The sequence below is a fragment of the Anopheles coluzzii genome, chromosome 2 (genome assembly GCF_943734685.1).
Source record: "Anopheles coluzzii chromosome 2, AcolN3, whole genome shotgun sequence".
NCBI lineage: Eukaryota > Metazoa > Arthropoda > Insecta > Diptera > Culicidae > Anopheles > Anopheles coluzzii.
The window spans coordinates 85,159,824-85,183,646 of record NC_064670.1 but is presented as its reverse complement, the minus strand read 5'-3'; the positions used below and the strand labels follow the sequence as shown (position 1 = coordinate 85,183,646).

Genomic DNA, 23,823 nt, shown 5'->3' with positions numbered 1-23,823 from the left:
CAGCAGTCAGCAGTCGGGAAGAGTGAAGGAGTTGTTAATAATTTACGACAAGCCTGACAATCATAATGAACGATAATAAACATTTGCATACATAACTGAGCATCCACTTTGCTCCACCCGGGCCCCGAGGTGGTTTCACACCACACTCTGGTCTCGCATTGACAAGTTTATACACAGGCAGGAAACGCACACACAACCGCACTAACAATCGATGAAACACATAAACCTTTGCAGTGAAACAAATCGAAAGAACAGCTCGCGAATCGATTGTATCCGTTTGTTGTTGCAGCCTACACTACAATACAAACTGTTTTTTTTTGTATTTCAAGCGCCTCTTCGACTTGAAGCGAAGCCACTTGAGCCAGCGTGTTGATTCAGCACCGGTCATGTGTTAAATTAGTTAAAGAGGTTAATTGTTCGATACATTAGGGTGCTCGATGTTACGGAACCGATACACACCCTTATCCCAACGCGGCCACTTACTAGTCTTACCCGTATCACCCTTCTCCACTGCATGATTATCGTAATCGATACCATTATTCGCTGAATATGGGAGAAAACTCCCTCCCAAAAGGGATAATTCGTCCTTCACCGTGCTGAAGACGTGATTCCTGAGGAATTTTCCCAAGCGCTAACTTCGCACTCAAAGTAGCCATAATTAATTGCAGTTGATTTTAGAACACCGCTCCACCACGACAACCAACCTCCAAAGTGGCCCAGCCAGCGCCCACGTTCGTGCAGTACAGCCCTCGGGAGCTTTCCAGCGAATTGAACACTAATCCACCAGCACGAATAACGTCCCATTACCGTGTCCGTGTCACAGTGGATGCCCGATGGGCAGTTTGTTTATTTACTCCCGAGGGGGGGATGCGATGGTGGACGGTTGACTAGGTCAATATTCATCGACCATATCGATAAACCTTGGGAGATTATCATCTCTAAACAGCAAAGTTAAACCCACATACCAAGCGAGCTTGGCGTTCAATCCTGCGATCCTTCCTGCAGCAGTGGGCAAAGAGATTTATACCCCTTGCCACCCCCTTGTGCAAGAGATTGCGGCCGACTTTCGAAGTAATTGTGCTGCTGTAAAAGTAAGCGCGCCCCTGCTCTTTATGAATGGACAAGCGAAAACAGCTTTCTCGCAACGAAAGTGATTTATTTCATCCTACTCATTAGCACAACCTCAACCGTCGCCAGCACTGGCCGCCTGCGACCACCAGGTTCCTGTTCGCCCTCGCTAGGCGCTAAGTGCAGCAGTGTCTCACTCCTTTCCCCGTTAATCCCTCCTTGCGTCATTGCTTTTGCAATGGGAAGAACAATTTCTTAATGGGAGCTTAAGATCAGCCTTTCGCCGCGCGGAATCCTGTGCGCTTGCGCCCTAGCCCGCGGCGTTAGCCATCATCAGCTGTGATCGAAGGGAGGCGTTGGGTTGCTTTTACCTTCGCTTATCTGTTGCTACAAACAAAAGAAAGAAGGGGGAAAAAAGATATCAACCGAACCCCGCACTGATAAGCATGCTTTTCGCGGTAATTTTTATGTATTTCTAGTAGACACACTCCTAAGCACTATAAAAGCTAGCACCATCGGCAACGACCGGGCCAGTGATTTAGTTCGTTTTGTGGTGGCTCAACATCCACCCAGCGGTCGCTTGGTATCGTCTAAACGGGCTGGCAGCCAGCTCCAGTCAGCGAAGACGTTTGAAGTGCACGCTTTAGTGCCTCAGTGTGTTAGATTAGTGCATGCGACGGTGTGCAACACGATCGATGTGTCGTTTTGTTTCATTATTTATCAAATAACTTCCGAAGCCGTTTAACTGCATCGTACAGCATCAAACAGTGGATCCGCGTGTTTGTGCCTGTGCGATTTTTTTTTCATTTTATCGTTCGCTTTTGCTGTGCGTGAGTGCGCGTGTGTGTACTTTGGTGTGACGTTACACCACAGCTTGATCCTGTCCCGACATCTCTAGCTTCAAAATGGATAAAATAGCAATGCTAGTAAGTGTGGTAAAAGTTTCATTTTCTGTTGTTTTTCGCGTTTTTACCAACCGTCTGTTGGAATCTGTAAAACAATCCATCATCCGGCTGATCGGTGGGAAAGCGAAAATCAGTTTCAATGAAACGAAATAACCAACAGGAAGGAAGAAAAATAACATACACACACAAACAAACAAGCCCTTTAGTCGCTCTTTGGTCACAAGCAATTGTGACTGCCGATGGGGCAAACTTCGGAGAATGATGAAATTTTAATTTCATTTTAGCACAACATCGCTTCCCACCGACGCCAATGTTCATCAAAGCGCTGGGAAAGGTGGGCACAGTAACGATGTGTCACGGGAGAAAGCTTTCAATTTGCAATCATACAGTGCTACAGTGAGGCTGCTTTTGCTGCGTAAAAGTAACATAACATACCGCTAGAAACAGCCATCAGGCTTGGAGCATGTTAAGTGCACGGTGCAAACTGTGGCAAGCAAATTGCAATAACGGTTCTACATTGTACTGCTTCTGCATGAGCCTTATGGGTTTGCCGAGCCTTATGAAATTATACACATTGCCTACACTCAGTATAATTGTTCGTGGAGCTCACCTTCGCGCAGCACAAGTGCCCGTTGCGTCAGTCAGTCCGTGGCCTGTCTGGACGGGATGAGCCAGAGCCGCGGAAGTGCAGTGGAAAACAAATAACAATTAGCAAAGCGTCGTTTATTGATCAATTTATTCAAACGTTTCTATCCCGCGCACTCCATTTCGTTATCGACACCGGTGTGAAACCGTTCTGGATGCAGTTTGTTTTGTTGCTGTAGCTGTTGTCTGTAGTTGTTTTGCTTTCACCGCTGCACATATTGTTCAATATGTTGGAAACTAATTCAAATGCCGCTTGAAATTGCGAGCCCAATCACGGGCGAAAGCAGGGCTGGCAGGGGGGAGAACGTTTATGCAAAACCGATGGTGATATGAAACAGGTCACGTTACTCGACAACTGGAACGGTGTGGCATTGGTTGCAGTTTGTGATTGATTTTTAAACGCGCCAAAGAAACACATTTAATCGATTGTCACTTGTGTAACCGTGGCACAATCAGGGCACGGTATGTTTTGATTTGCGAGCTGCGGTACCCGCGATGCATGACTAATGGCAATCAGGAGCAGTGGCAATTGTCAGAATAGGCGTATTGTACAATGGTTTTGTTAGGGTTTAATATGTTTCAATTTGATTGATATATGTATGTGTCATAAGTTCATAAGTAAAAATGGTTTGTAAGGATTCACTTAATTTTGAATATTTCAACCTCTTAAACACAAACGACCGAAACTAGTAATCAATTTTGTTCTATTCGACCTCCTGGAAATTGAATATTAAAATATCCGTAAAAGACAGTTGAGTTTCCCATTTTTGATGTATGATATTTCACTTCTTAATTTGCATCTAGCAAATTCTGATTATTTCCGATTATTGCTATCGTATTCTCGTAATTGGTTTACACAATCAGGCAGTTCTTAATTTTATTTGATGCGTTTTGTCACTTGACGCTGATGCTAGTAAAGTGTCACCAAAACTGTATACTGAGCTAAACTTGTTCCAGTGGTTTACTCGTTACAAAGGAAGGTTTTATTTTTAATAAATTTTGCATCAAAATTAAAGTACAAGTAAATCGAAAAAAAAATGTTGAACTAAAAAATGGAAAAATATTGTTCAACGGGCATAGTCTATCCATAAACAATTGAGGCATTGATGTTTTACTGACAGTTCATTATAGTTTTCATGTCTCGTTTTTTATGTTGTTTGTTTTTGTTTCAATTTCTTGCATCGTTTTTGTTATATTGGCTTTATCCAATGTTCCATGTTTCCAATCTAAAATACATTATTTAGCCTATGTACCCAAAAATTCCAAAACAATCAACCACTACGTAAATGTTTTATTCGATTTTTGTATCGAAATTAAACTTCATGAGCGAGTGCACGGGTAAAGCAATGTTCAATTTTTACCAAGCATGTTCTTGGTACATTTCAACAATGACATAAGGAAGCATAAATATAATACTGTAAACGCAAATGGTCTTGCTCGTTTTGTAACAATTTACTTGTTTAAAAGGGTATTTGTAATCAATTCATTTGTGCTCATTGTGGGGAGAAATATTAAAAAGATATGAGTGTGTCTGATGAGTTTGTTTACTGTACTTAAATGTCATACTTTTTGTCTGCAAAATATTCCGCAGTTGCTCAGTTTCAAAACCTTTCCACGAAAAGGAACTGTCAGCATCTCTATCATATTAAACATATTTGCTAGAATTGTTAATACCTGTAGTCAGATGACTAAATTATATTCCAAGGATTATTTATTATAGAATAATTCCAAATTGCCATGTTGGCCTCAATTGCATCTCAAGTTTAATAAATCATAAATCAAAAGCGTAGAACGTATGCAGGATCTTTCAATTAAAAACAAATTATTATATTCTACAAATTGTGTAAGGGAAGTGTTTGGGTGAAAGCACTTTACGGACATTATTAGAAGGATGTAACACTTGCACAATCTATTGGGTAAAAGTTTTCCCGCATTCCCAGGTCTCACACGATCGTCTGTAGAAAAAAGCCTCATTCATATGCAACTGTAAGGATTAGGGCAGATACTTTAAATAGATCGTATCAAGTATTGATTAAAAGTTTTATTACGCACTCTCACTATCCACACACACATGCACAAACAGACATCAAACACCATTATTCTTTGAAGGTGCACAAAATATGCGACCTGACATTTTAATTTCAAGCCAAGCGTACATGCATAAATAGCGTTATGCTCATGGTACCAGCTGATGTGAAGTTGAATGCAACCGCAGAGAATGCACCACCACCACCACCACCAACACTCTTGTTCGATGCTGGAGAGGGCTTTAGCATTGGTAAAGATTAAAATTCGCCCGTACATTCGAATGTCCTCCGGCACAAATCCCTTCGATTTGAGCATGTGCATGTGACATTCGTGTATGTGTGAGTACGTTTGCAACAGAGCCTTATAAATATGTATTGCAAGTAATGGATTTATTATACCACTTTTATTCACTCCAGCTGAGGCTAAGTAAATTGAAAGTGGCTTCACGAGCTCGGATGCAACACCAAGCCCGAGATGGTGCCCCCTGATAACCGAACGGAGATGAGCTTTCCGCTCGCTCCTTTTCCAATTGATATATTAACAAACTGATTGCTGAATCATCACAAGCTCGTGTTGGCAGATGATTGTCCTCATCATTCCGATGCATTACCAATAAGTCGATGTATTAGCCATCCACCCCATTCGGGTTGCACTTTGTAGTAGTCGTCTATTTGCGTTGAATAATACACCGCATCACCGCTACTTGCCACGAAAGCTTTCTGCCCCTACCAAAGCCATCATCATCATAGAATGGATAAATCATTCAGTGAAAACGTGCGTACAATCATCCGCCGCACAACGGTTGGTGAACGGTTTGTTTGCAAATAATTTTGTGACAGTGTAGCAGTAGCACTACGTCGAGCCGAACGCTTTTTCACGCTCAATCGCAATAATCATATCCGCTTTGGGGAGGCGGTATAGAAATTGGAATGCAATTTTGTGCCCATTTGTCGGTATAGATCTTGCGATAGGCACCAGGAGTGGTGTTCGATTGGCAAATTTGGTTTTTCGGCACCAAATTTAACGATCAGCAATACGGCCGATATCGGCAGAGTGCAAATTATCTATCAGCCTCATTACAGCACCATTAATGCTCTGCGCGCCCGTGCCACGGCAAGTCGGCAGCGATCTTATCGCTCCGGTCAAATGGAAATGGGTCCGAGCAACGAGCGTTCCAAATTGCTCTCTTAATGAACTGCAAAGAATGTTTCCCTCCCCGAAAAAAAAAACGATCTGTTCAAACGGTGATAGTGGAAATACATAAAATACTCCCCTCCCCCCTGGCAACGGGGATTGGGGAGGTTTGGGGTCAAAATTGGTTGGTGCACCAATTACGACGCGCACGGTAGTTGCGATCCACAGACGACACCTCGCTGCTGGATGCGAGAAAATTGTAAGCGGTTTCGCTTTCCGCTTCCTCTATCTGTCATTCTATTGACAGACCAAATAAAGTGCCATTTCACCAGGTTCACTGCTATCGTCCACCACCGCACCCCGCTAGCGTGCCCGTATGCCTTAATGGGTGGAAGCGCCGGATCGAAGCGCGTTAGGTCAACATAATTAAAAGGTAACACACACTCAGCGCCCAGCGATAACGACCGCAAAACCAGAAATGGGAATGGTTCGGACTGGTCCAAAGGGAGGGGGGAAATGGGCAGCGTAGGAGGGTGCAGGTGGAACAGATGTGATTGAGGAGAACCGGGAAGCGCAACACGCGGTATGTAGCGGTATGCTCCATGAGAACACATGCTTCCTGGAATTGGCACGCCGTGTCCTTTGCGATGACGTGGCTGCATGTTGACGGAACAGGAACAGCGCACCAGCTGGTCATAGTTTGCACGGCCGCGCAAACGCCACGCAGGAATGGTGTTGCACACTAAATCGTAACAATTATTGCACAACTACTCATCCGCCGGTGTAGTGCTACGGCTGCCGTAATGCTACCAAACGTACTTGAGCGTTGTCTATCTTATCGAGGCACCGGTTAGCCGTGCGAATCGGTATGTACTACGTCATACCAGCAGTAGGGTTAGTAGACCTGTGTGCGTGTGTGTGTGTACCCTGCTGCAATCGGGTCATCGAAGGGAAACATCTGGTGGTTCCGGTCATCAAAGCTGAGGCATCATCAGCTACGTCAACCCTAGCTGGGGGTTTGTAAAGAGCAAAAACTAACATACCGACAAATCCGATAAGCACGACTTCCATTGAAACGGCGCCGAATGAATCATTGCTTCCACACTCTTCAGATGATGCCTGATAGGACTTCCGATTCTAATTCACATTCTTTCCGGTTCTGTTCTCTTTTTTTCTCTCTCTCCTCTCTACCCTCTCTATCCCCATCGAACCTGATGCATCCCCGATGACGCATTGGACCTGTATCGACCTGTGTCTAGATTTTTCTATTTTCGGTCGCTGTCACAATGGCCCTGGTGATGGGCAACAAGGACGACGACCCGCTGCGCAATCTCTTCGGCGGTCCGAACGTGTGGGCCCCGCTGATGAAGTGGAACCGGGCGCCGCCGAACGACGGAGGCCCGGAGTATGGCGAGTACGGCGACCAGCAGGACGTGGATGCGGAAGCCGGACAACCGATCGTGGTCAAACGGTCCCACTCGCGCCAGCCCGTCTGCGAGGTGCTGCTGAACATCGTGTACGTCGGCAACGGTACCGATGGGTACGAGTATCGCCCTAATCACTATGTCACCGAGTCATGCCTTAGCTCGTACAACACCTACCAGAATAAGGTAATTAGCTGGCGATGCTGCCCGAAATTGGGATTTCAGGCCCACCCGCCCGAACTGCTCGCCCCTGCATGTGCGTGTATGATTGATTTCGAACATTCCCATGCTTGCAGTGCACCGAGACCGGCCTTTCCTGCACCCAGATACGTCAAAAGATCTACATCACACGCCGCAAGGTGACAGGGCCGGACACCAAAGCCGTCAACTGCTGGGAGCATGTCGCCCTCAAGGAGGTAAGCGTGCTTGGGAGTGGACCGACACACCAACGGACAGCAAAAACGGTCACCGTAGGAGGCGGTTTAATTAGCTTATCTCACTTCTAATCCCATATCCCACTGACTTTGCCTTTGCCTTCCCTTCTCTCTGTCTCGCTTCAAGATCGATGCTGGGTGTGAGTGTATGTGGCCAAAGGAGCAGATCGGTGACAAGCATTCCTACCGCCTGGGCAAATAACAGCACGGCACCGGACTGTTCTGGCGAGCGACGAGAACAATTCTGCAACGGCCCCGCACTGGTGGATCCGGTCCCCGGCCGCCGGCCTGACCCCCGACCGCCCGCCCGACCGACCAACGACTCCCGGAGGAGCAGCAGAGCAACCCGAACTCCTCCCCTCCCCCGCCCGCCCGATCGAGCACTGATTAATGTGTAAAATGAGCCCTTTTACGTGTTTATCGCCCGTGCGACGACTATTTGTACTGTACATACCCACAATATGCGTATTACAAGGCGCTACGTCCTCTGCTGCCCCGCACAGGACAATATTGTCACCCCGTTGTCCCCCCGCCCAATATTGCAAGCCCAATCGGATCGAGGTGAGATGTGCACGTGAGATACATGTTTCGATGTTTCACCACGCACGCATGTTTTCGGTACCATTTGCTTCGAACGCAACCTTATGCTAATGCGGATACAGCTATAGTACACGCGATTGAGTTCTGCTTACTTCGGCTAGAGCCGCCGTAACTGCTGTGTGACGTATTATCAACAACACTGTATTATCGTACCTATTTATTGTAAGAAGCAGCAGCACAACACAAGAATCTAAATAAACACATCAGTATGGCAATGTGCTGCGGTTTTTACTCCCAATGGCACAGTGCCGTGCTAAAAACAGCCTTATTACTCGTGTATTACCCACGGTCGAGCGAGTGGTGCATTCCATACCCTCCTGCCCATCAGACAGCCTGATGCCGTAATCGCACATAATCGACTGCAGCAGTTCAGTTTATCCTGCATGCGAGAGTATTGCATATTTTATCCCAGCTTTATCGAATCGCTGCATATGACTCCGGCCCTGTATGTATGCGTGTGCGGTTGTGTGCGTTCGCCATTTGCAGCAACGTTGTTAATACAGCGGGTAATTCAATTCAACCTAGCGCACCACAACACCGTACATCAATTAGAGCCGGTTCGATTTACATCCCTCTTTCGTGGTATCATTTATGGTATATTTCGGTTGGTAGTATACGGATTGTGCGAAAATGTAGCATATGAAAATTGGCAATAATTATCACGGGGAAAAATGATATTTTTCAAATCGACTATAAATTAAAAAAAAACGTAAAAAACCAACGATTAAATGAGAAATTTATCAGTATGCTTCATTTTCACAACCTTGAACTAAAGCTCCAATTTCAGGTAATATAATTGAAAGAACTTAACTTACAACGTAGTGTCGAATTGATTGTTTGTACACGTAGGGGAAGGCAGGTAAAGATGGACACGTTAAGGAAAATGGTAAAAATCTAGGGATGTACATATGCAACGGCCACGAAAATGTGCATACATTATCTTACACTCATGTTTTATCAGAAAATGTTTTGAAACTTTTGTGTTTATATCACGTTTTGCGGTTTTTTTTATGAATAAAACCTTTTTTTTTTTGTTCTGTTTTAAAATGTTCGGGTAAGACGTACACCTGATATGGGAAAGATTGACACCATAAAGGGTAAGATAGTAAGTAAAACACCTATAGAAAACGATGGAAATTGAAGAGGTTTATAGTATTTAGACATATCCCATTCCTTTCCACATTCTGGTACATACATAAACCAATTCTAGGCGAATTGCAGCGCCGGTTCGTTTAACCATGAATTTAGGAATTGTAAGCGTCACTGGTAACATATCGTGGAATGAAGAATCTAAGGCATTGTTAAACATCGGGCACAAACAGTTGACGTTGCTCCAGCTTACAGAACAACAGTCTATGCCTTCCCTTTAGAAAATTACACCTCGGAAAGTTCACGGCCCCAGCATTTTGGAGGGTCTTGTTAATAGGTATAGCCATGTTTTCCACTATATCAACATTCAACATTTGATATTTGTAATCCCATTAAATTTTTCATCTATTTTTCGACGATGTCGTATCAATGCCTAATATTTTTACTGCTTAAAGTTGTCCAAGTCGTGACAAGATATTGGATTTCGTGAAGTGCCTCGCCAGCGTCGAGCGAGTAATAGCATAACGAATGGTTGCTATTTTGACTGGTGTGCCGTTTCTCGCATATTTTAATGGTTTCTCTAGTTGCTGGATGTTTCATATCTTCCAAATACCCTTATATAAGGCATTTGAAAAAATCTATTCATCACCAATTGATATAAGAATTAAAATAAATCAACAAATTCGGTGTCCATCTTTCCCTACGACAGATTGTTCGTTTTTCCCGATTTTATGTCAGGATGTTTAAACCACAAAAAAAAAGAATTTTTATTGCTTTCATTGCTTTTTCTTTCGCCAGTTTTTTTTTCTTTATAATCACGATAATTCACTCAAGTAATAAAACTTCCGAAAACATAAACAATACAAGTTACAGAGCTTAAGATCCGTAGTAGTCAAATTAGATCCACCAGGGCGTGCACGATTGAAAATTTGTTTTGTTCGTGGATTTAACCAATTTAGCATATTTTATGCCAAAAATGTTCTCAAATGTGTTGTTTTACTTTAAGTTCGGATGCTGCATTGTTGATTTTTTTTCGAAAATTACCTTTTTCATTCATTCATGAGAAGTGTTCATCTTACCCGCAGTGTTCGTCTTTATCTACTTTCCCCTACACCGGTAAATGAAACCGTAGTTTGAAGTATTAAAAATGTTTTCTGAATAAGAAATATGTGAGAATTGTCATTGAGTATGAGAGTGATGTTGATGGTTTGGAATATTGAGGTGATGAGGTGTTAGTCTTGTCAGATGTCTCCGGTATCACTGTGAAATCACGCCGAAGAAATACGATCTGATATCGCACCCTGGTGGCATTGAAATTTACTAGTACCTTTAGCATTGATGGTTTAGAATTGGGACACTTTCAAATAGCATGTATCGTGTTACCTGGTGTTTCATTTTGAATGATTTTTTTCCATTATGTAGATACACAGACTTAAAAATAAGTGCGAAATGATTTTTGTTGTTGTTGTGGCATACAATTGTGTGCCAATTTATCAAGTAATGGTCATGGTTTGAATGAATGAATTCCACTGTAGGGCATATTACAAAACAGGAATAATTTTGAAATCTATTTGTAGTTAACCTTAATTTGACAGCATGTAATAACATGCTTGGAATAATGGAACGGAATTTTATATAAAACATATTTTTCTGTTATTATTATCTAAGTTAATAATAACAAGTTATTTTAATTGTTACTAAATAAGTTATTTTAATTATTACTTTATAATTTTATATCGAAGAAGCTGTTCTACGACAACACTTCCAAATCTGTTCCATGTGTTTGTTTTCCTCAATGTGATAAGGACTTTATTCATCTGGACAATTATGATTAGGATGAATCTTTTCATCATCAATTTTTAGGCCACTGCTGCAGTTTTTCTGTGAACGATTTAAAATCATGCGTGAGGTCAACATCATAACTGTTCACTCTAGGGAAAATATATTTTATAATAAGGGTTGGTATTGCGACTAGAAATTATCTACCACATGTAGTTTATATGCTCAAATATCACATGTGAAAAATATATCCTGCTAAATTTCTTCAGAGTCTACAATACCGGCCGAAACTATTTCAAATATCGCATTATATTTAACGGCGCGTTTGAACTAGTATCCAGCCTAACCGCTCCTGCAAATCCAAACTCATATATTTTTCATCGGGCATGAGTAAGCGAGCATGACTTTTTGCACTGGGAATCTTTCTTGTGGGCTGTCAAACCGAATTGTTGATTTGTTTACTTCTCTTCTCGTAGCTATTTTGTGATAAGTTTTGCATCGAAAATGTGTGATTCAGAAATAGAATTTCTAAAAGCACAGCTGGCAACTGCTAGAAGTGAAATCAAAAACTTAAGGTACAGACCCACTGGTAAAAACAAAATAGAACAAACAGATAATAATTTTTGTCACGCTTCAGGCAGCAACTTTCCAACCTGCAGCACATGCACACGAAAGAGATTCAGAATGTTATGAAAATTTTGAATGATTATCGGTGCGATGGGTGCCGGGAAAAACAGCAACAAAATGGACAGCGCCAAGATATGGTACCTATGTCGCGATGGAATAAAAGGCATCCTTCTAACGATTGTTTTCTTTCTTCAGGAAGGCTCAACTAATGAGGACGATGCTGATGTGTGCACATTCAAGCCAATAGGTGTAATTAAAACGGTGTTCAATGAAAAGCGGGCTGTACCGCGGCAGGCCAGTCTGGCAACGGCTTTGCTGAGCAGGATAGATATATCACCCAAAACATTTAACAATCCCGGCCACTCGCTTGATGGGCTGGAAAACTTTTCGCACCTGTGGATCATTTACTACTTTCACCGCAATCCTAACCATGCGAAAGCGAAAGTAGCTCCCCCACGACTAGGTGGCGAACGTGTTGGAGTGTTTAGTACGAGATCGCCCCATCGTCCATGTCCGATTGGATTATCGCTGGTGCAACTGGATCGGGTTGAAGATTCCAAAGTGTACTTTCTCGGTACAGACATGGTAAGATAGACATTCTAGATCTCCTTTTAGAATCCATACTAATGGTATTCCATCTGCTACGCAGGTTGATGGTACTCCCGTTCTAGACATCAAACCGTACATCCCACAGTATGATGTTCCGGTGAACCTCAAAGAGGCAGAGTTTTTAAACTCACGCGAAGCACCGGATGGTGAGGAAACAACCCTGTTAGACAGGAATTCGGCCACCTCAAATGGGCAACCGTTGCCTAACGTATCCGTACCTAATTGGGTTCTGAACAGTTCGAGCTTAAACGTTATGTTCAATGCAAATGCAGAATCGCAACTCCAAGAGCTTCAAATAGAAAAGGTAAGTACAGCGGTGAAACAATTGATCTATACAGGCGTCCCCCGAGATACGACTGTATTTGAGACCGAAAAAATGTCACAAAACAAAGCGTGAGTCGAAAAAGTTGTAAGTCGAATATCTGTTAACATAAAGTTCATAACTGATGTCAAAGAGTCAAAATCTAGGATAACGTATTTTTTTTTTATTTAAAACGATGTTCAATAATGTATTGTACTCGAAAGGTTGTTTGCGCGATATAAATATTCAAGATTCGGCAAATGAAAAATATTTTTATATGTGTATATAAGGGTTATCAATACGAAATTAAAAAAAAAACTTCTAAATGATAGTTTTTAACAGTCAAAAATCAAAATCGTCATATCTGCAAATCTTCGTAACTCGGGGGACGCCTGTACCATGCTATACTTGAATTAATTGTTTATTATTTCATTTCATTGCAGAATTCCATTGTAGATGTACTAAAGGCCGATCCACGTTCTGTTTATTTACGCACGAAGTATGGATCGCAAATATACACGTTTCAATTGGGAGATCATACCGTCACGTGCAAATTTGACGATCAAAACACCACCGTAACCGTCCTACAAGTAAGAGATGTTGTAAACTTCCAGGAAATGGATGGGGAATGCTCTTCATCTAATGAATAAAAAGTGAAATAACTAAGACAAATACATTGTCTAGTGGTGTAACGTATGCTTCATAAGTAGACGTAACTAGGTCATGCAATTTCCGAAATTGATTTATGCTAGATAGCGAAGGCGAGACAATTTATGCGGTGAAAACTAATAAATAAAAAATAATTTTTCATATTTTTTTCCTCTCCTCACAAATATTAAAACCCAAATGCCACAGATTAAGCTTAAACGACTGGAAAATCGAATATCCATAGAAAAAACGAAATCTCCCTAGCTTCATTGGTTTGCTCAATAGATGGCGTATTACAACTCATCATTGTATTGCTGTCGTTTTCCTATATGTGTGACCTATATAAGCCTTCTAACTTTCCGAGCAAAAAATAGTGAAATTGATCGTGTGGTCAGTCAGATACATGGGTATCAACACCGACGATCATTATTCAAATCTCACTTACTTCAGCGCTGGTGGTTTCCATGGGAGTTCAATATTTAAATCATCGTATCGCCGTTCTAGTTCTAGCGATGCATAACTTCAATGCGAAACCATACAACAGTACAGAGGAAATGAGAAAGCTCTCCTCCAAGCGATGAAGCTCAACTGGTTGGGGTATCCCACCAACAGAGCGCCACCAGCTTTTTTTGCTATTTTTAGAATGCATGAGTCGTTTGCCGTCTGCTAAACGAAGTCTTTCTATATTCCATTTAGGTAGAAAGCTTGAGTCGTTTAGAAGCCGTTTAGTGGTCGTTTAGTGGATTTGTGGCACTTAGGATAACCATTTTATGTATTCCCCGAGATACGCTATACCTGTTATCCGTACGTTCGGGATATGCGGTTTTCTAAACTTAAAAGCTCGATTGGGCAAAGTATACATATTTAACAAATATAAGCATCACCAGTTTAATCTGTGACGCTTGGGTATTTATGATTGTGGAACGGGATCAGCATTGAAAAAGAATACGATATGTTAATCAATTCAATGATAGAAACAGTGATATCCTCAATTATACCATAATTGCATGGTAAGAGTGAACGCCGATCAGGCATGCGCATTAACAGAAAGCAAATCTATAAAAGATTTTTTTTAGGCTTTGAACTAAATTACGTTGAATAGGATATTTTTCGTTTGCGTAAATTATAGAATTGTAGTATCTAAACAACAAGGATTAGCTACACTCAACTGCAGTTACATTTTGTAATTACACTAAAAGAGCAGAACATTCTACATTGCCCTCCGAAACAAGATCCGAATAATCTCTTAAAAACATCCAACTGAACCATTCGAGCAACTTTGCAATCCAAGTTCGAGTTGAAATCCATTATTTGACTTTAGCTCACACAACTGCTCGAATGTTCGCTGGGAATGGTTCGTTGGGAACGTGGTCGTGACGTTTCATACCCACTCGCTGACAAAACTGTGTGTTGTTGTGTGTGCCTGCCTTCAAACAAAACAGTAGAAGGCGGACGACGAAAGAGACGACTACAGCAGTGCAAGCGCCATCAGTTCGCGAGAAAACGGTACCGTTTTTTTCTTCTTGCGTTCCACTGCAGTGATAATGCTCCGTGCGAGATAATGCGGTTGCGGGTGTGAAACGATTAATAAGAATTCTTACGACTCATCACGCAAAGTAAGTGATAATGTGCCCGACTCGTCCATCTCATCAGCTGTAAGAAGAAATTACAGTGATTTTGCACAACCGGTTTCACATTCGCCTCGTGCCTGTGTGTTATCTCGCGCGAATTCCCGGAGCAATCATCTGCATAGCTCTGTGCGCAAGCTACCTGTGCCGTGGTACGCGATACATTCCTTCCGGAGGGCGGAATGCTACCCGTTCTATGACCTTGCGAGTTTTTGAACGCTCGTGAAGAAAAAACGGGTTCCCGTTGGGACCCCCAATCGATACGCGGAATCAAGGCGAAGGTAACATTTTCAAGGACATCTCGCGCCCGGGCGGATGCGCACGAGTGCTATGCTGCAGTAAGGCGAAAGAAGGGAAGTGAAGTGGATTACAAAATATTCAAGCACGCGCCATATATCACTGTAATCCCTCGCTGTGGTACACCACCTGCTTCTCCACCAGCCTTGTGCGCGATAAACAATGGTCGCACTAATGTATTGCTGAAGTTTTCCCACGACAACGCGACGACGAACAGCGCTTTGCCTCGTCGGTGTGCATTGAGATTGTTTATCTGCGAAAACGTAAACAACAGAACAGGTACAGGTGTATAACCACCTCGGCATCTACCGTTACATCGATCCACCACAGAGTGGCGAGAGTGTGCGTATAGTGGAGGCCTTTGTGTGACTTATTGTTTTATCTACGGGTTGGAGTGTGAGTGTGTGTTCGGGGGAGAGAGAGAGAGAGCAAGAGAGGTACTTACGAGGTCGTTTTCAGCAATAAATGTACCACATTACGGACGGAGCTGCTATCAGTGAAGAAACGCCGCTGAACCACGACGAAAGACACCTTCCGCGACAGCAGCAGCAGCAGAAGCGCAAAACATCCTACCGACATCTTGACCCTTCAGTGATAGTACATTCCGCGGGTGGTTCGAGTGATAATTCCAGCTCCAACGACAGCAACTGCAGCAACTGCACGACCGAGTTCGGTAGCGAACAGCAGCCCATCGTAGTAGCTGACCGGGGGACCAACTGCAGCAGCACAAGCCGCTCCCTCACCACCATGGACGACACGAAGAAGGTGCTACTGAAAGTTGGGCTCGACTTTCTCATCCTTTGCTGCGGTAAGCATCGATTTTTCTATCTAATTGCTATCAGTCCCCGCCTCCCACGGGTAGCTTATCACTCGAAAATGGCACTGATAAAGTAGTGTGGCAGTGGAGTTTTGTCACACAGAGCGAAATACTCTGCGTGCGTGCGAGGCGCCGTGTACTACGATTGATGCAAGTTCAAGGTGTGACTCGTGTCGTGACTTTATTGAAAAAGAAAAAAAAAACATTTCAAGTCTCCTTCGATCATTGCCCGTTTGGGAATGTGGATAACCTTCGTTCGACACGCGAGGCAGCATCCACACCGTTACTACAAGCACATGTGGTTGCAGGTCAGGCATGACGATGTCGATCTGTATGCAATTTCCAATGACATCAATCCAGTCCGCGGGGGAATGATTGTCTACCGGAGGCAAACAACAATTTGTCCCGCATCACGTGTGTCGGAAATGGATGCCAAATTAATTCAGCGTTTCGTGTGTGTGTGTTTGTGGTAGCATTCGTTCGAAGGTGTTCGCTGATGTCATACAAGCACGATTGTTGTGCCGTTCGTTTGTATTTTCACAGCTTTAATGATGACTAATTTGTCTTCGCCGACGTTTCTACTACTATCATTCCAAGGGTAAACACCCTTACACATTCTTATCGGTTACGTTTTGATAAATGACACGGCACGCACCGTGATTAGTTGTGTGTTGATCGTACTTTGCGAAGAATGTGCCCCAAGAATGTGTAAATACATTAGAAATTAAAAATAGAAAATTCAAACGCTACCAAATGTCCAACCAACCAATTTGCTGTAGCAATTAACTATCACACCTCATCACACAAACACGCTCACACAGATAACCGTCTCTAGAGATACAGGACTTGGTGCTAGCAGTAGATTGTTTCCATTTTATTTTTATCAAAAACCTTCCTTGACCGTGGGCTCCTCCGGCTCGCTTATCTAACCCTTCGAAATGAGTCACAGCGGCTCGAAAATCGGTTCTCAAGTGTGTCCGCTCGCCCCGGTATAGGTGGGACCGGTTTGGCTCTGGGACACGTTTAAAATGAAATATTTAAACAACCTGTGCAAACGCCGCAATCGGTTACGAAATACCACGCTGTTTGTAGCCGGTTCGGTAGTTCTGAATCGTAAAGTACCGTTCTGCAGTAGCGCCATGTGGCGGGAAGAATCGAGGAAAATAGTTGCCTTGACACGGTATAATATGTTTTATAAACATATTATTATTATTGTTGGAGGCCGAATTGTTTGTTACACGGATTTGTTTGGTGAATTTTCGTATCCAGAACGAAATATTAAAAAGCATTAATATTTCAATTAATTACGTATGTTTCGCATATAGTAATCAATAGTACCAATTTCAATCAATAGAAGTGCACAATATTAGTTCAGGCGTACACATTGTAGTTATGGTTGAACTTTGTTGATTGATTATCGATTTTCAATCACATTTCGAACCGGCTGAATAATTAGCATGGTGTTATTACACTCTTAATTGAAATGCACTAAGTGCTTTCGATGTTGTTATTATAATATATGACTCAATTTTCAATTTAAGGGTATTGAACTCATGTAAACAATTAGGCGAATAGAATCGGAACGTTAAGTGTTTTGAAACGCCTCTTAACGTTAAGCACACGCCATGCCTATTGAATAATTTCTACGTGTAAATTAAAAACCATGCTTTTATAAAATATAACAAATATATCAACAAGTTGCCTTGAGCAATATAAATCTAAAGGTTGAAATTAGATTTGAATCTACGATCTATTATGTGTTACAGCATAGGTGAATTTTCTCACAGAAAACCCCGGTTTTACGCTTTAGTATATACAAATACGCTTCTTCTTTTGCGGAGTAGAATGTAATTCTCGAAAAAGGATGCATTATAGAGCCTTTGCTTAATAAAGACGTATTGAAAGATGTACTGCTCCTTTTATGTGTCCGATCACCTTTTGTTGTGATACAGTGAGCTACTAAATTGATGGTACATTCAACTTTTGCGCGTTTTTTTTTTGCAAATATTGTGGCCAGTTCTCAAGATAGGCTCAACATTTTGATGACATTCAATAGATAATCTTTCTGAACATGGATTAAGTGATTGAATTGGAAGAATATTATAGTCTGCCCGAGCTATTATGGACAAGATGTTCAAAAACATCATGATTAGAAGCCAAATAATTGTTGGTATATAAATGAATTAGGTGGAAAATAGTACCACTCTCGAGGTCATAATTTAGTTTTCATGAGCAATAAGTGCCACTTTCATTGTCAGGCAGAATGTAAATAACGAATAAAGTATGTTTTGGCCAGTATGAGTTCCGTTAACTCAAAAGAATATCAATCAAAAGGAATGATTGGTGAATTATTCATAGTTTCAACAATTTAAATCAAAACAGCAAGTTATGCAATCTGGACATATTTTGATGTGCGATCAATTTGATGATATTACTAGCTTGTTGACAAGATGGATATTGAAATAAATTTCCTTAAAGCTAATTGAATCTAGCATTTCAAGCATATCATTCTTAATTAGCAAGGCTTATTATATTTGATATATCCTTACAAATGGTCAAATTTACATTTCAACATCTATCTTTAAGATAATTGAGTGAGGCTTTAGAGATAAATGAACAAAAGCAATGAAATCCTAATTGTCTGAGAAAGATAGGATTATTTGAATAAATATAGCTTTACTGACTGAATGTAAACATAGCCTTATTTGTTATAATAATCTTGTTTTTTTGTGAGATCATTAGGATTTCCTTACTTTTGTTCACTACTCTCAAACCTCACTCGATTATGTTAAAGATGGATGTTGATGTGTAAATTTGACCATTTGTTACTGAAATCGATACAATGAACCATGCTAATGTACAATGATATGCTTAATATGGTAGATTGGAATAGCGTTAGAAAATTGATTTCATTATCCATCCTGTCCACAAGCTAGTAATATCATCAAATTGATCGCACATCAAAATATGTCCAAATCGCACAACTTGCTGTTTTGATTTAAATTATTGAAACTATGGATAATTCACCAATCATTCCTTTTGATTGATGTTCTTTTGAGTTTACGGAACTCATACTGGCCAAAACATACTTTATTCGTTATTTACATTCAGCCTGGCCATGAAAGTGGCACTTATTGCTCATGAAAGCTAAATTATGACCTCGAGAGTGGTACTATTTTCCACCTAATTCATTTATATACCAACAATTATTTGGCTTCTAATCATGATGTTTTTGAACATCTTGTCCATAATAGCTCGGGCAGACTATAATATTCATCCAATTCATTCACTTAATCCATGCTCAGAAAGATAATCTATCGAATGACATCAAAATGTTGAGCCTATCTTGAGAACTGGCCACAATATTTACAAACAACGCGCAAAAGTTGAGTGTACCATTAACATAGTGAGAGACTGTTGTGTTGTTTTAAATGTTATTTGTGGTTTTATCTCCCGTCGAAGGGCGGCCCTATGGTACAGTTGTCTGCGCGAACTACTTAACAACTTGCCCGTCGTGGGTTCAAGCCTCATATGCTATGCACTGTTCACCTGTAGCAAAGGACTGACTATATCCCCAGCTGCGTGGTACTGAATTAGTCTCGAAAGCCGGTATTGGCGGAGATTTTAGCGTAATTCTCGCTTTTAACCGCCATTTTGATGATTTTTCTTCTAAGATGGCATTAAGCCTCAACCCTTTGGGTAACCGATGCCAAATTAGCATAATTTACAGCGCTAGCAACAAACTCCATGAAAAAAAAAGAAATCCAGGAAACAAAAATAAACTTCAAAAAAGTGCCCTCGGAAGAGCCACGCTACCGACCTTGTGCAGATGAATGTAGATAAATATTTTCTAAATAGGACAAGGAAAGCTCGAATAATTTACAAAAGAAACCTCAGATGGCGTTAGTTTAAAAGTAAGGATAACACGATATCTCCAAAGGCGAGCCAACAATCTGTCCAAATATATGTCCAAATCTGTCCAAAGGATCAATTTGGTCTGATGAAGATTAGGCGCCATTTAAGAAAAAATAATTCGAGAGAAAAAACACTAATTGTTGAACTTTGCAACGAAAACTAATATAAGCGAACGGTAGTTAGAAGAAAGTTGACAAAGTTACCAAAATAAAACGATTATTACACACGTAGCAACAAGGGAGAATCTGACATAATGCTTCTTGCTTTTAACTCCGACTCCGGACAACTCCAGATTACTCCAGATCACTCCGACTCAGACTCCGAATGTCTCCGATTCCGGGAGGAACTAGTAGTTCCGTTTTTGCCAGAGCCGGATCGGAGAGAGAGAGCCCATGTGTGAGCTCAGTGAGTACACCACTATTCAACAGCAATGAGTCGTAAGAAGCGATATTACCCATCTCGTACATTTAATTTCATTCATTTTTTTGAGTCAACTATTTTCTGTCTTGAACGCCAAATTCAAATCCACAAATATTGATGGTTGAGTACTCTGCTTATCTATTATGTCACTCAATGTGATAATAGGTTTCAACTATCGTCCATGTATTGATTATTTCGTTTTTTTTTGTTGACTCGGTTGATTTTTTCGTAACGCTTTCCGTCTCTATCAAATTTTCATGTTCTGTTCTCTGTAGTAATATGAATGTTCACGGACCCCGTTTGTTTCTTTGAATTTATCTGCTATTTCTAGCTTCAAGCACTTAATTTGTTACGTTACCTATTCTTTATTTAAAGGGGTTATTATTTTGTTTTAAGATAGATTCTAGAGTCTTCTTTTTCTAATTGATCTTGTAGCCATATTCTCTCGCCTCCATTTAGTAGCATAATTGCCAACAGCGTAAACAATTTTTACTCAAGTTCTACTAGATTTTTAGTATTCTAAGCATGTCATCTCAAGATACATTATACTGATGACATAGTTGCACGTTCTTTGTTGTACGTTCTATTGTATATGGATTTTTTCTCCTTTTACAACGATGAACGACGGTGTCAAATCAGTAATTAATATTTTAACTTCTCGATTTCCATCTTTTATACCTTCAAGGAGTGATGGAGCTTCCCTTAATCTCTTTTATTATTATTATTATTATTATTTATTTATTTAAATTTGTTGGCCTCTAGGGTTTTACAAATGTGTTCTTATAATCTAGGGAAACATAAGGGATGAGGATTCACGAAGACGAAATTGGGAAACTGGGACGTTGAAGTCGAATAGGAGATATGAATCGTTGAAGGCAGAAAGAGCGCGCAAGAAAGGGTCATTCTGGCCATGACGAGTTTGGCGGGAAGGATTAAGGAGCGGGGGTTATCTTTTCAACGTCTGATTAATACATTTTTTCATTACTTCGTTGGTTATTTTTGGACTTTTAGAAGCTTTCTCTGGTGAATAGACGGGATATTAACGGTGAAGAATTGGGTAATTTTTATTGAATCGCTAGCTAGGCTTAAAAAAAAGTAATCAGACATCAGCATAGTTTTTCTTTTATTTATTATATATAGATTAATACTAGGACGTCGGCTTCGGCCGTGATTTTATTACATCATGTATTAACAGATTTTGTTCTTTTGAATTTGCTTCCTGTATGTTTTGCTTTATCCTGGGTATACTCGGTCAAAGACACCATCATAAACAGGGCTTTTTTTCTTTCAAAATATGCAAATTCAAATGACAACAATCGTCAAATTTATATTTACAAAAGTCCAATCTTTTTTTTTATTGGGTATGTTCCTGAAGATTGTGTATCGAATAATCGAGTGATATAACAACAGCTATTTGCATTATGTTTGCTCGATTTGTTCGGTGACTCGGTTAGTGAACTGTAAATACACAAATGGTATAAATTAGTTTTCAAGCATAATAATGACTAGAAAATAATAAAAAATAAAGCTACAAAACTGATAATTCATAATGAATTCATCTCATAACAGCAGGTTGAAAGGCAATTATTAACAATAAACAGAGTACAGCCAATACCCCCGGCCCATGAAGTTTTCCGTAAGCTAGTACACAGCGTCACTACATCTTATAAGTGTAGCGCCCCATAAGGCAAATCTTCCTCACGTAGGACAGAAATTGATGGAAACACAACACTCGTTGACGTGACGCACTACTTCCCGAAACCTAATATTGCCCTAGCAACGAAGCGTGCGCACGTCAGGCCAGGCTGGCGGAACTGGCCCTGGTTGTTCTTGCTCCGCACATGGTCATATAAGACGTCGATCACTCGAGCATGTGCTTCTCCGTACTTGGACGAATTGGACTTTCGCAAGTGAAGTCCGACGCCGTAGACCAGCTGAAAAAATAATCAAAACGCCACGAGCTCAACCGCAACGCGGTCGCGTTATTTTTTTTTATTTTGTATTACCAAATGGCAAACAACTCCATTCCACGAGGCCGAAACCATGCGGCTTAATCGAAGCACAACAACAACACCAACAACTTGCCACGGTTGACGCTTTCGGATGCGTTTCTCTTCCTCTTGCGCTGCTTGGTGCTGTTGCCGTTGGTGTAGGAAAGTATCAATCAATCATCACGCAACGGCAGCTACAACGACCGACGCACTCTGCCACACATGGTCACCAAACGGAACGACTAGTTCGACCCGGCCGGCTGGGCCGGTTGGCCGGCAGGAGGGCATGGACTAGTAAAAGACTCTGTACAGAAGAGGACGGAGGATGGAGGATCGCATCACTACAGCACATGTATGGAAATAGCTACCCCCAGCATGGGGTTCTGCTCCCCTGTCCATACAGTGCGCTCTAGTGCCGGATTCACTTTCACCACCCTTAGCCATAGTAGACGCACACGCTTCTCTCGCCACGTTGAATCCGCGCAATTCGATGGCGTTAATGTGCTGAGCGCAATCAAATGGATCATTTCCGTCGAATCAATTGCACTCCAAAAATGCATTCCTAGTGGCCACTTTTTTTCTCATTCTGTCGCTCTACGGGGAGGAAAAAAAAAGGGAAAGTGGTTAAAGAACAGCAATGAAAAATTGTTCCCGAGTAAAGTGTTTCCTAACCAAACTTGCCTAATTCATGTTGAGATGTTATTGGGTTTTTGGGGGTTACGAACACTTGCTAGCTGCAAAGTGGTTGAATGGTGGAGGGGTTTTTTTTTTAACATTTGTTGCTAGAAACAATCTGGCGTGATCAATTCAACAAGTTTGGTTCACATTTTGTCCACTGGCATTTTAATAGTGGTGGAGACAAATTGAAGGTCTGTTTATTGATGAAGTGAAAACACGACGACGAGTCTGTCACTATCGTGCCGAAACATGGTACCAACCACTTTTAACTCTGATTCGAGTGTTATTTATGTCACAGCTACTTCTAGACTGTAGTCGGAGTACATGCGACATGGGTAGGGTGAACCAACCGCGACCAGCTTAGAAACTCTAACAATCTACAGATAAAGGCAAATCTCAAACAGATGAAAGCTGCATTTCGGGGTGATGCACATATGGCCAATTAATTGTGTTTGGAGAAAATGTTTTTTTTTCAGTGACTCTCATATGGCTAATTATGTTGACTAAAATAGCTAAGAAAACTATCGATATGAAAAAAGCTTATGTTATTGTGGCTTTATTTCTCCTGTAAAGTATAGTCCAAATTGTTTTTTTATTTCTTTATTTAAGTATAAGTCTCTGCCTTTGTAATTTAACACTATGAAAACCCCTAAGATAATACTAATCGTTCACATAAGCTTAATAACTAACGTAATAGATCGTATCACCGATTGAGAGAACAACAAAAACTGTAAAATTGTTTTAGTATAGAACAGGGGTCTCCAAACTACGGCCCTCGAGATCCTA

At 41.3% G+C, this 23,823-nt stretch overlaps 3 protein-coding genes across 3 annotated transcripts in view; all 3 read left to right on the top strand.

Moving 5' to 3' along the window:
- The first annotated feature begins 1,591 nt into the window (after positions 1-1,591).
- Positions 1,592-8,506, top strand: LOC120950884 (uncharacterized). The gene is made up of 4 exons (XM_040369270.2): positions 1,592-1,994; positions 7,040-7,390; positions 7,501-7,620; positions 7,766-8,506. Exons 1-4 carry the CDS (start codon positions 1,974-1,976, stop codon positions 7,838-7,840), a joined length of 567 nt encoding a protein of 188 aa, XP_040225204.1. The 5' UTR covers positions 1,592-1,973; the 3' UTR covers positions 7,841-8,506.
- Positions 8,507-11,536: 3,030 nt separating this feature from the next.
- On the top strand, positions 11,537-13,959 carry LOC120952490 (tRNA (adenine(37)-N6)-methyltransferase). Its single transcript, XM_040371846.2, has 5 exons — positions 11,537-11,681; positions 11,744-11,870; positions 11,929-12,318; positions 12,383-12,646; positions 13,087-13,959. Exons 1-5 carry the CDS (start codon positions 11,611-11,613, stop codon positions 13,291-13,293), a joined length of 1,059 nt encoding a protein of 352 aa, XP_040227780.2. The 5' UTR covers positions 11,537-11,610; the 3' UTR covers positions 13,294-13,959.
- Positions 13,960-14,721: 762 nt separating this feature from the next.
- The window catches only part of LOC120948239 (putative phosphatidate phosphatase), a 25,270-nt gene continuing 16,168 nt past the window's right edge, over positions 14,722-23,823 (top strand). The window contains exon 1 of the mRNA XM_040364368.2: positions 14,722-16,024. Within this exon, the coding sequence (XP_040220302.1) occupies positions 15,682-16,024 (343 nt within the window). The 5' untranslated portion in view covers positions 14,722-15,681. The remainder of the gene's footprint in view (positions 16,025-23,823) is intronic.

Excerpts from the sequence above, each read along its gene's own strand:
- LOC120952490 (XM_040371846.2), top strand. The coding sequence starts at position 11,611 with ATGTGTGATTCAGAAATAGAATTTCTAAAAGCACAGCTGGCAACTGCT. Across the intron at positions 11,682-11,743 it reads AGTGAAATCAAAAACTTAAG|GCAGCAACTTTCCAACCTGC; the intron begins GTACAGACCCAC and ends GTCACGCTTCAG. Across the intron at positions 12,647-13,086 it reads AAGAGCTTCAAATAGAAAAG|AATTCCATTGTAGATGTACT; the intron begins GTAAGTACAGCG and ends ATTTCATTGCAG.
- LOC120950884 (XM_040369270.2), top strand. The coding sequence starts at position 1,974 with ATGGATAAAATAGCAATGCTA. Across the intron at positions 1,995-7,039 it reads TGGATAAAATAGCAATGCTA|ATTTTTCTATTTTCGGTCGC; the intron begins GTAAGTGTGGTA and ends ACCTGTGTCTAG. Across the intron at positions 7,391-7,500 it reads ACAACACCTACCAGAATAAG|TGCACCGAGACCGGCCTTTC; the intron begins GTAATTAGCTGG and ends CCATGCTTGCAG.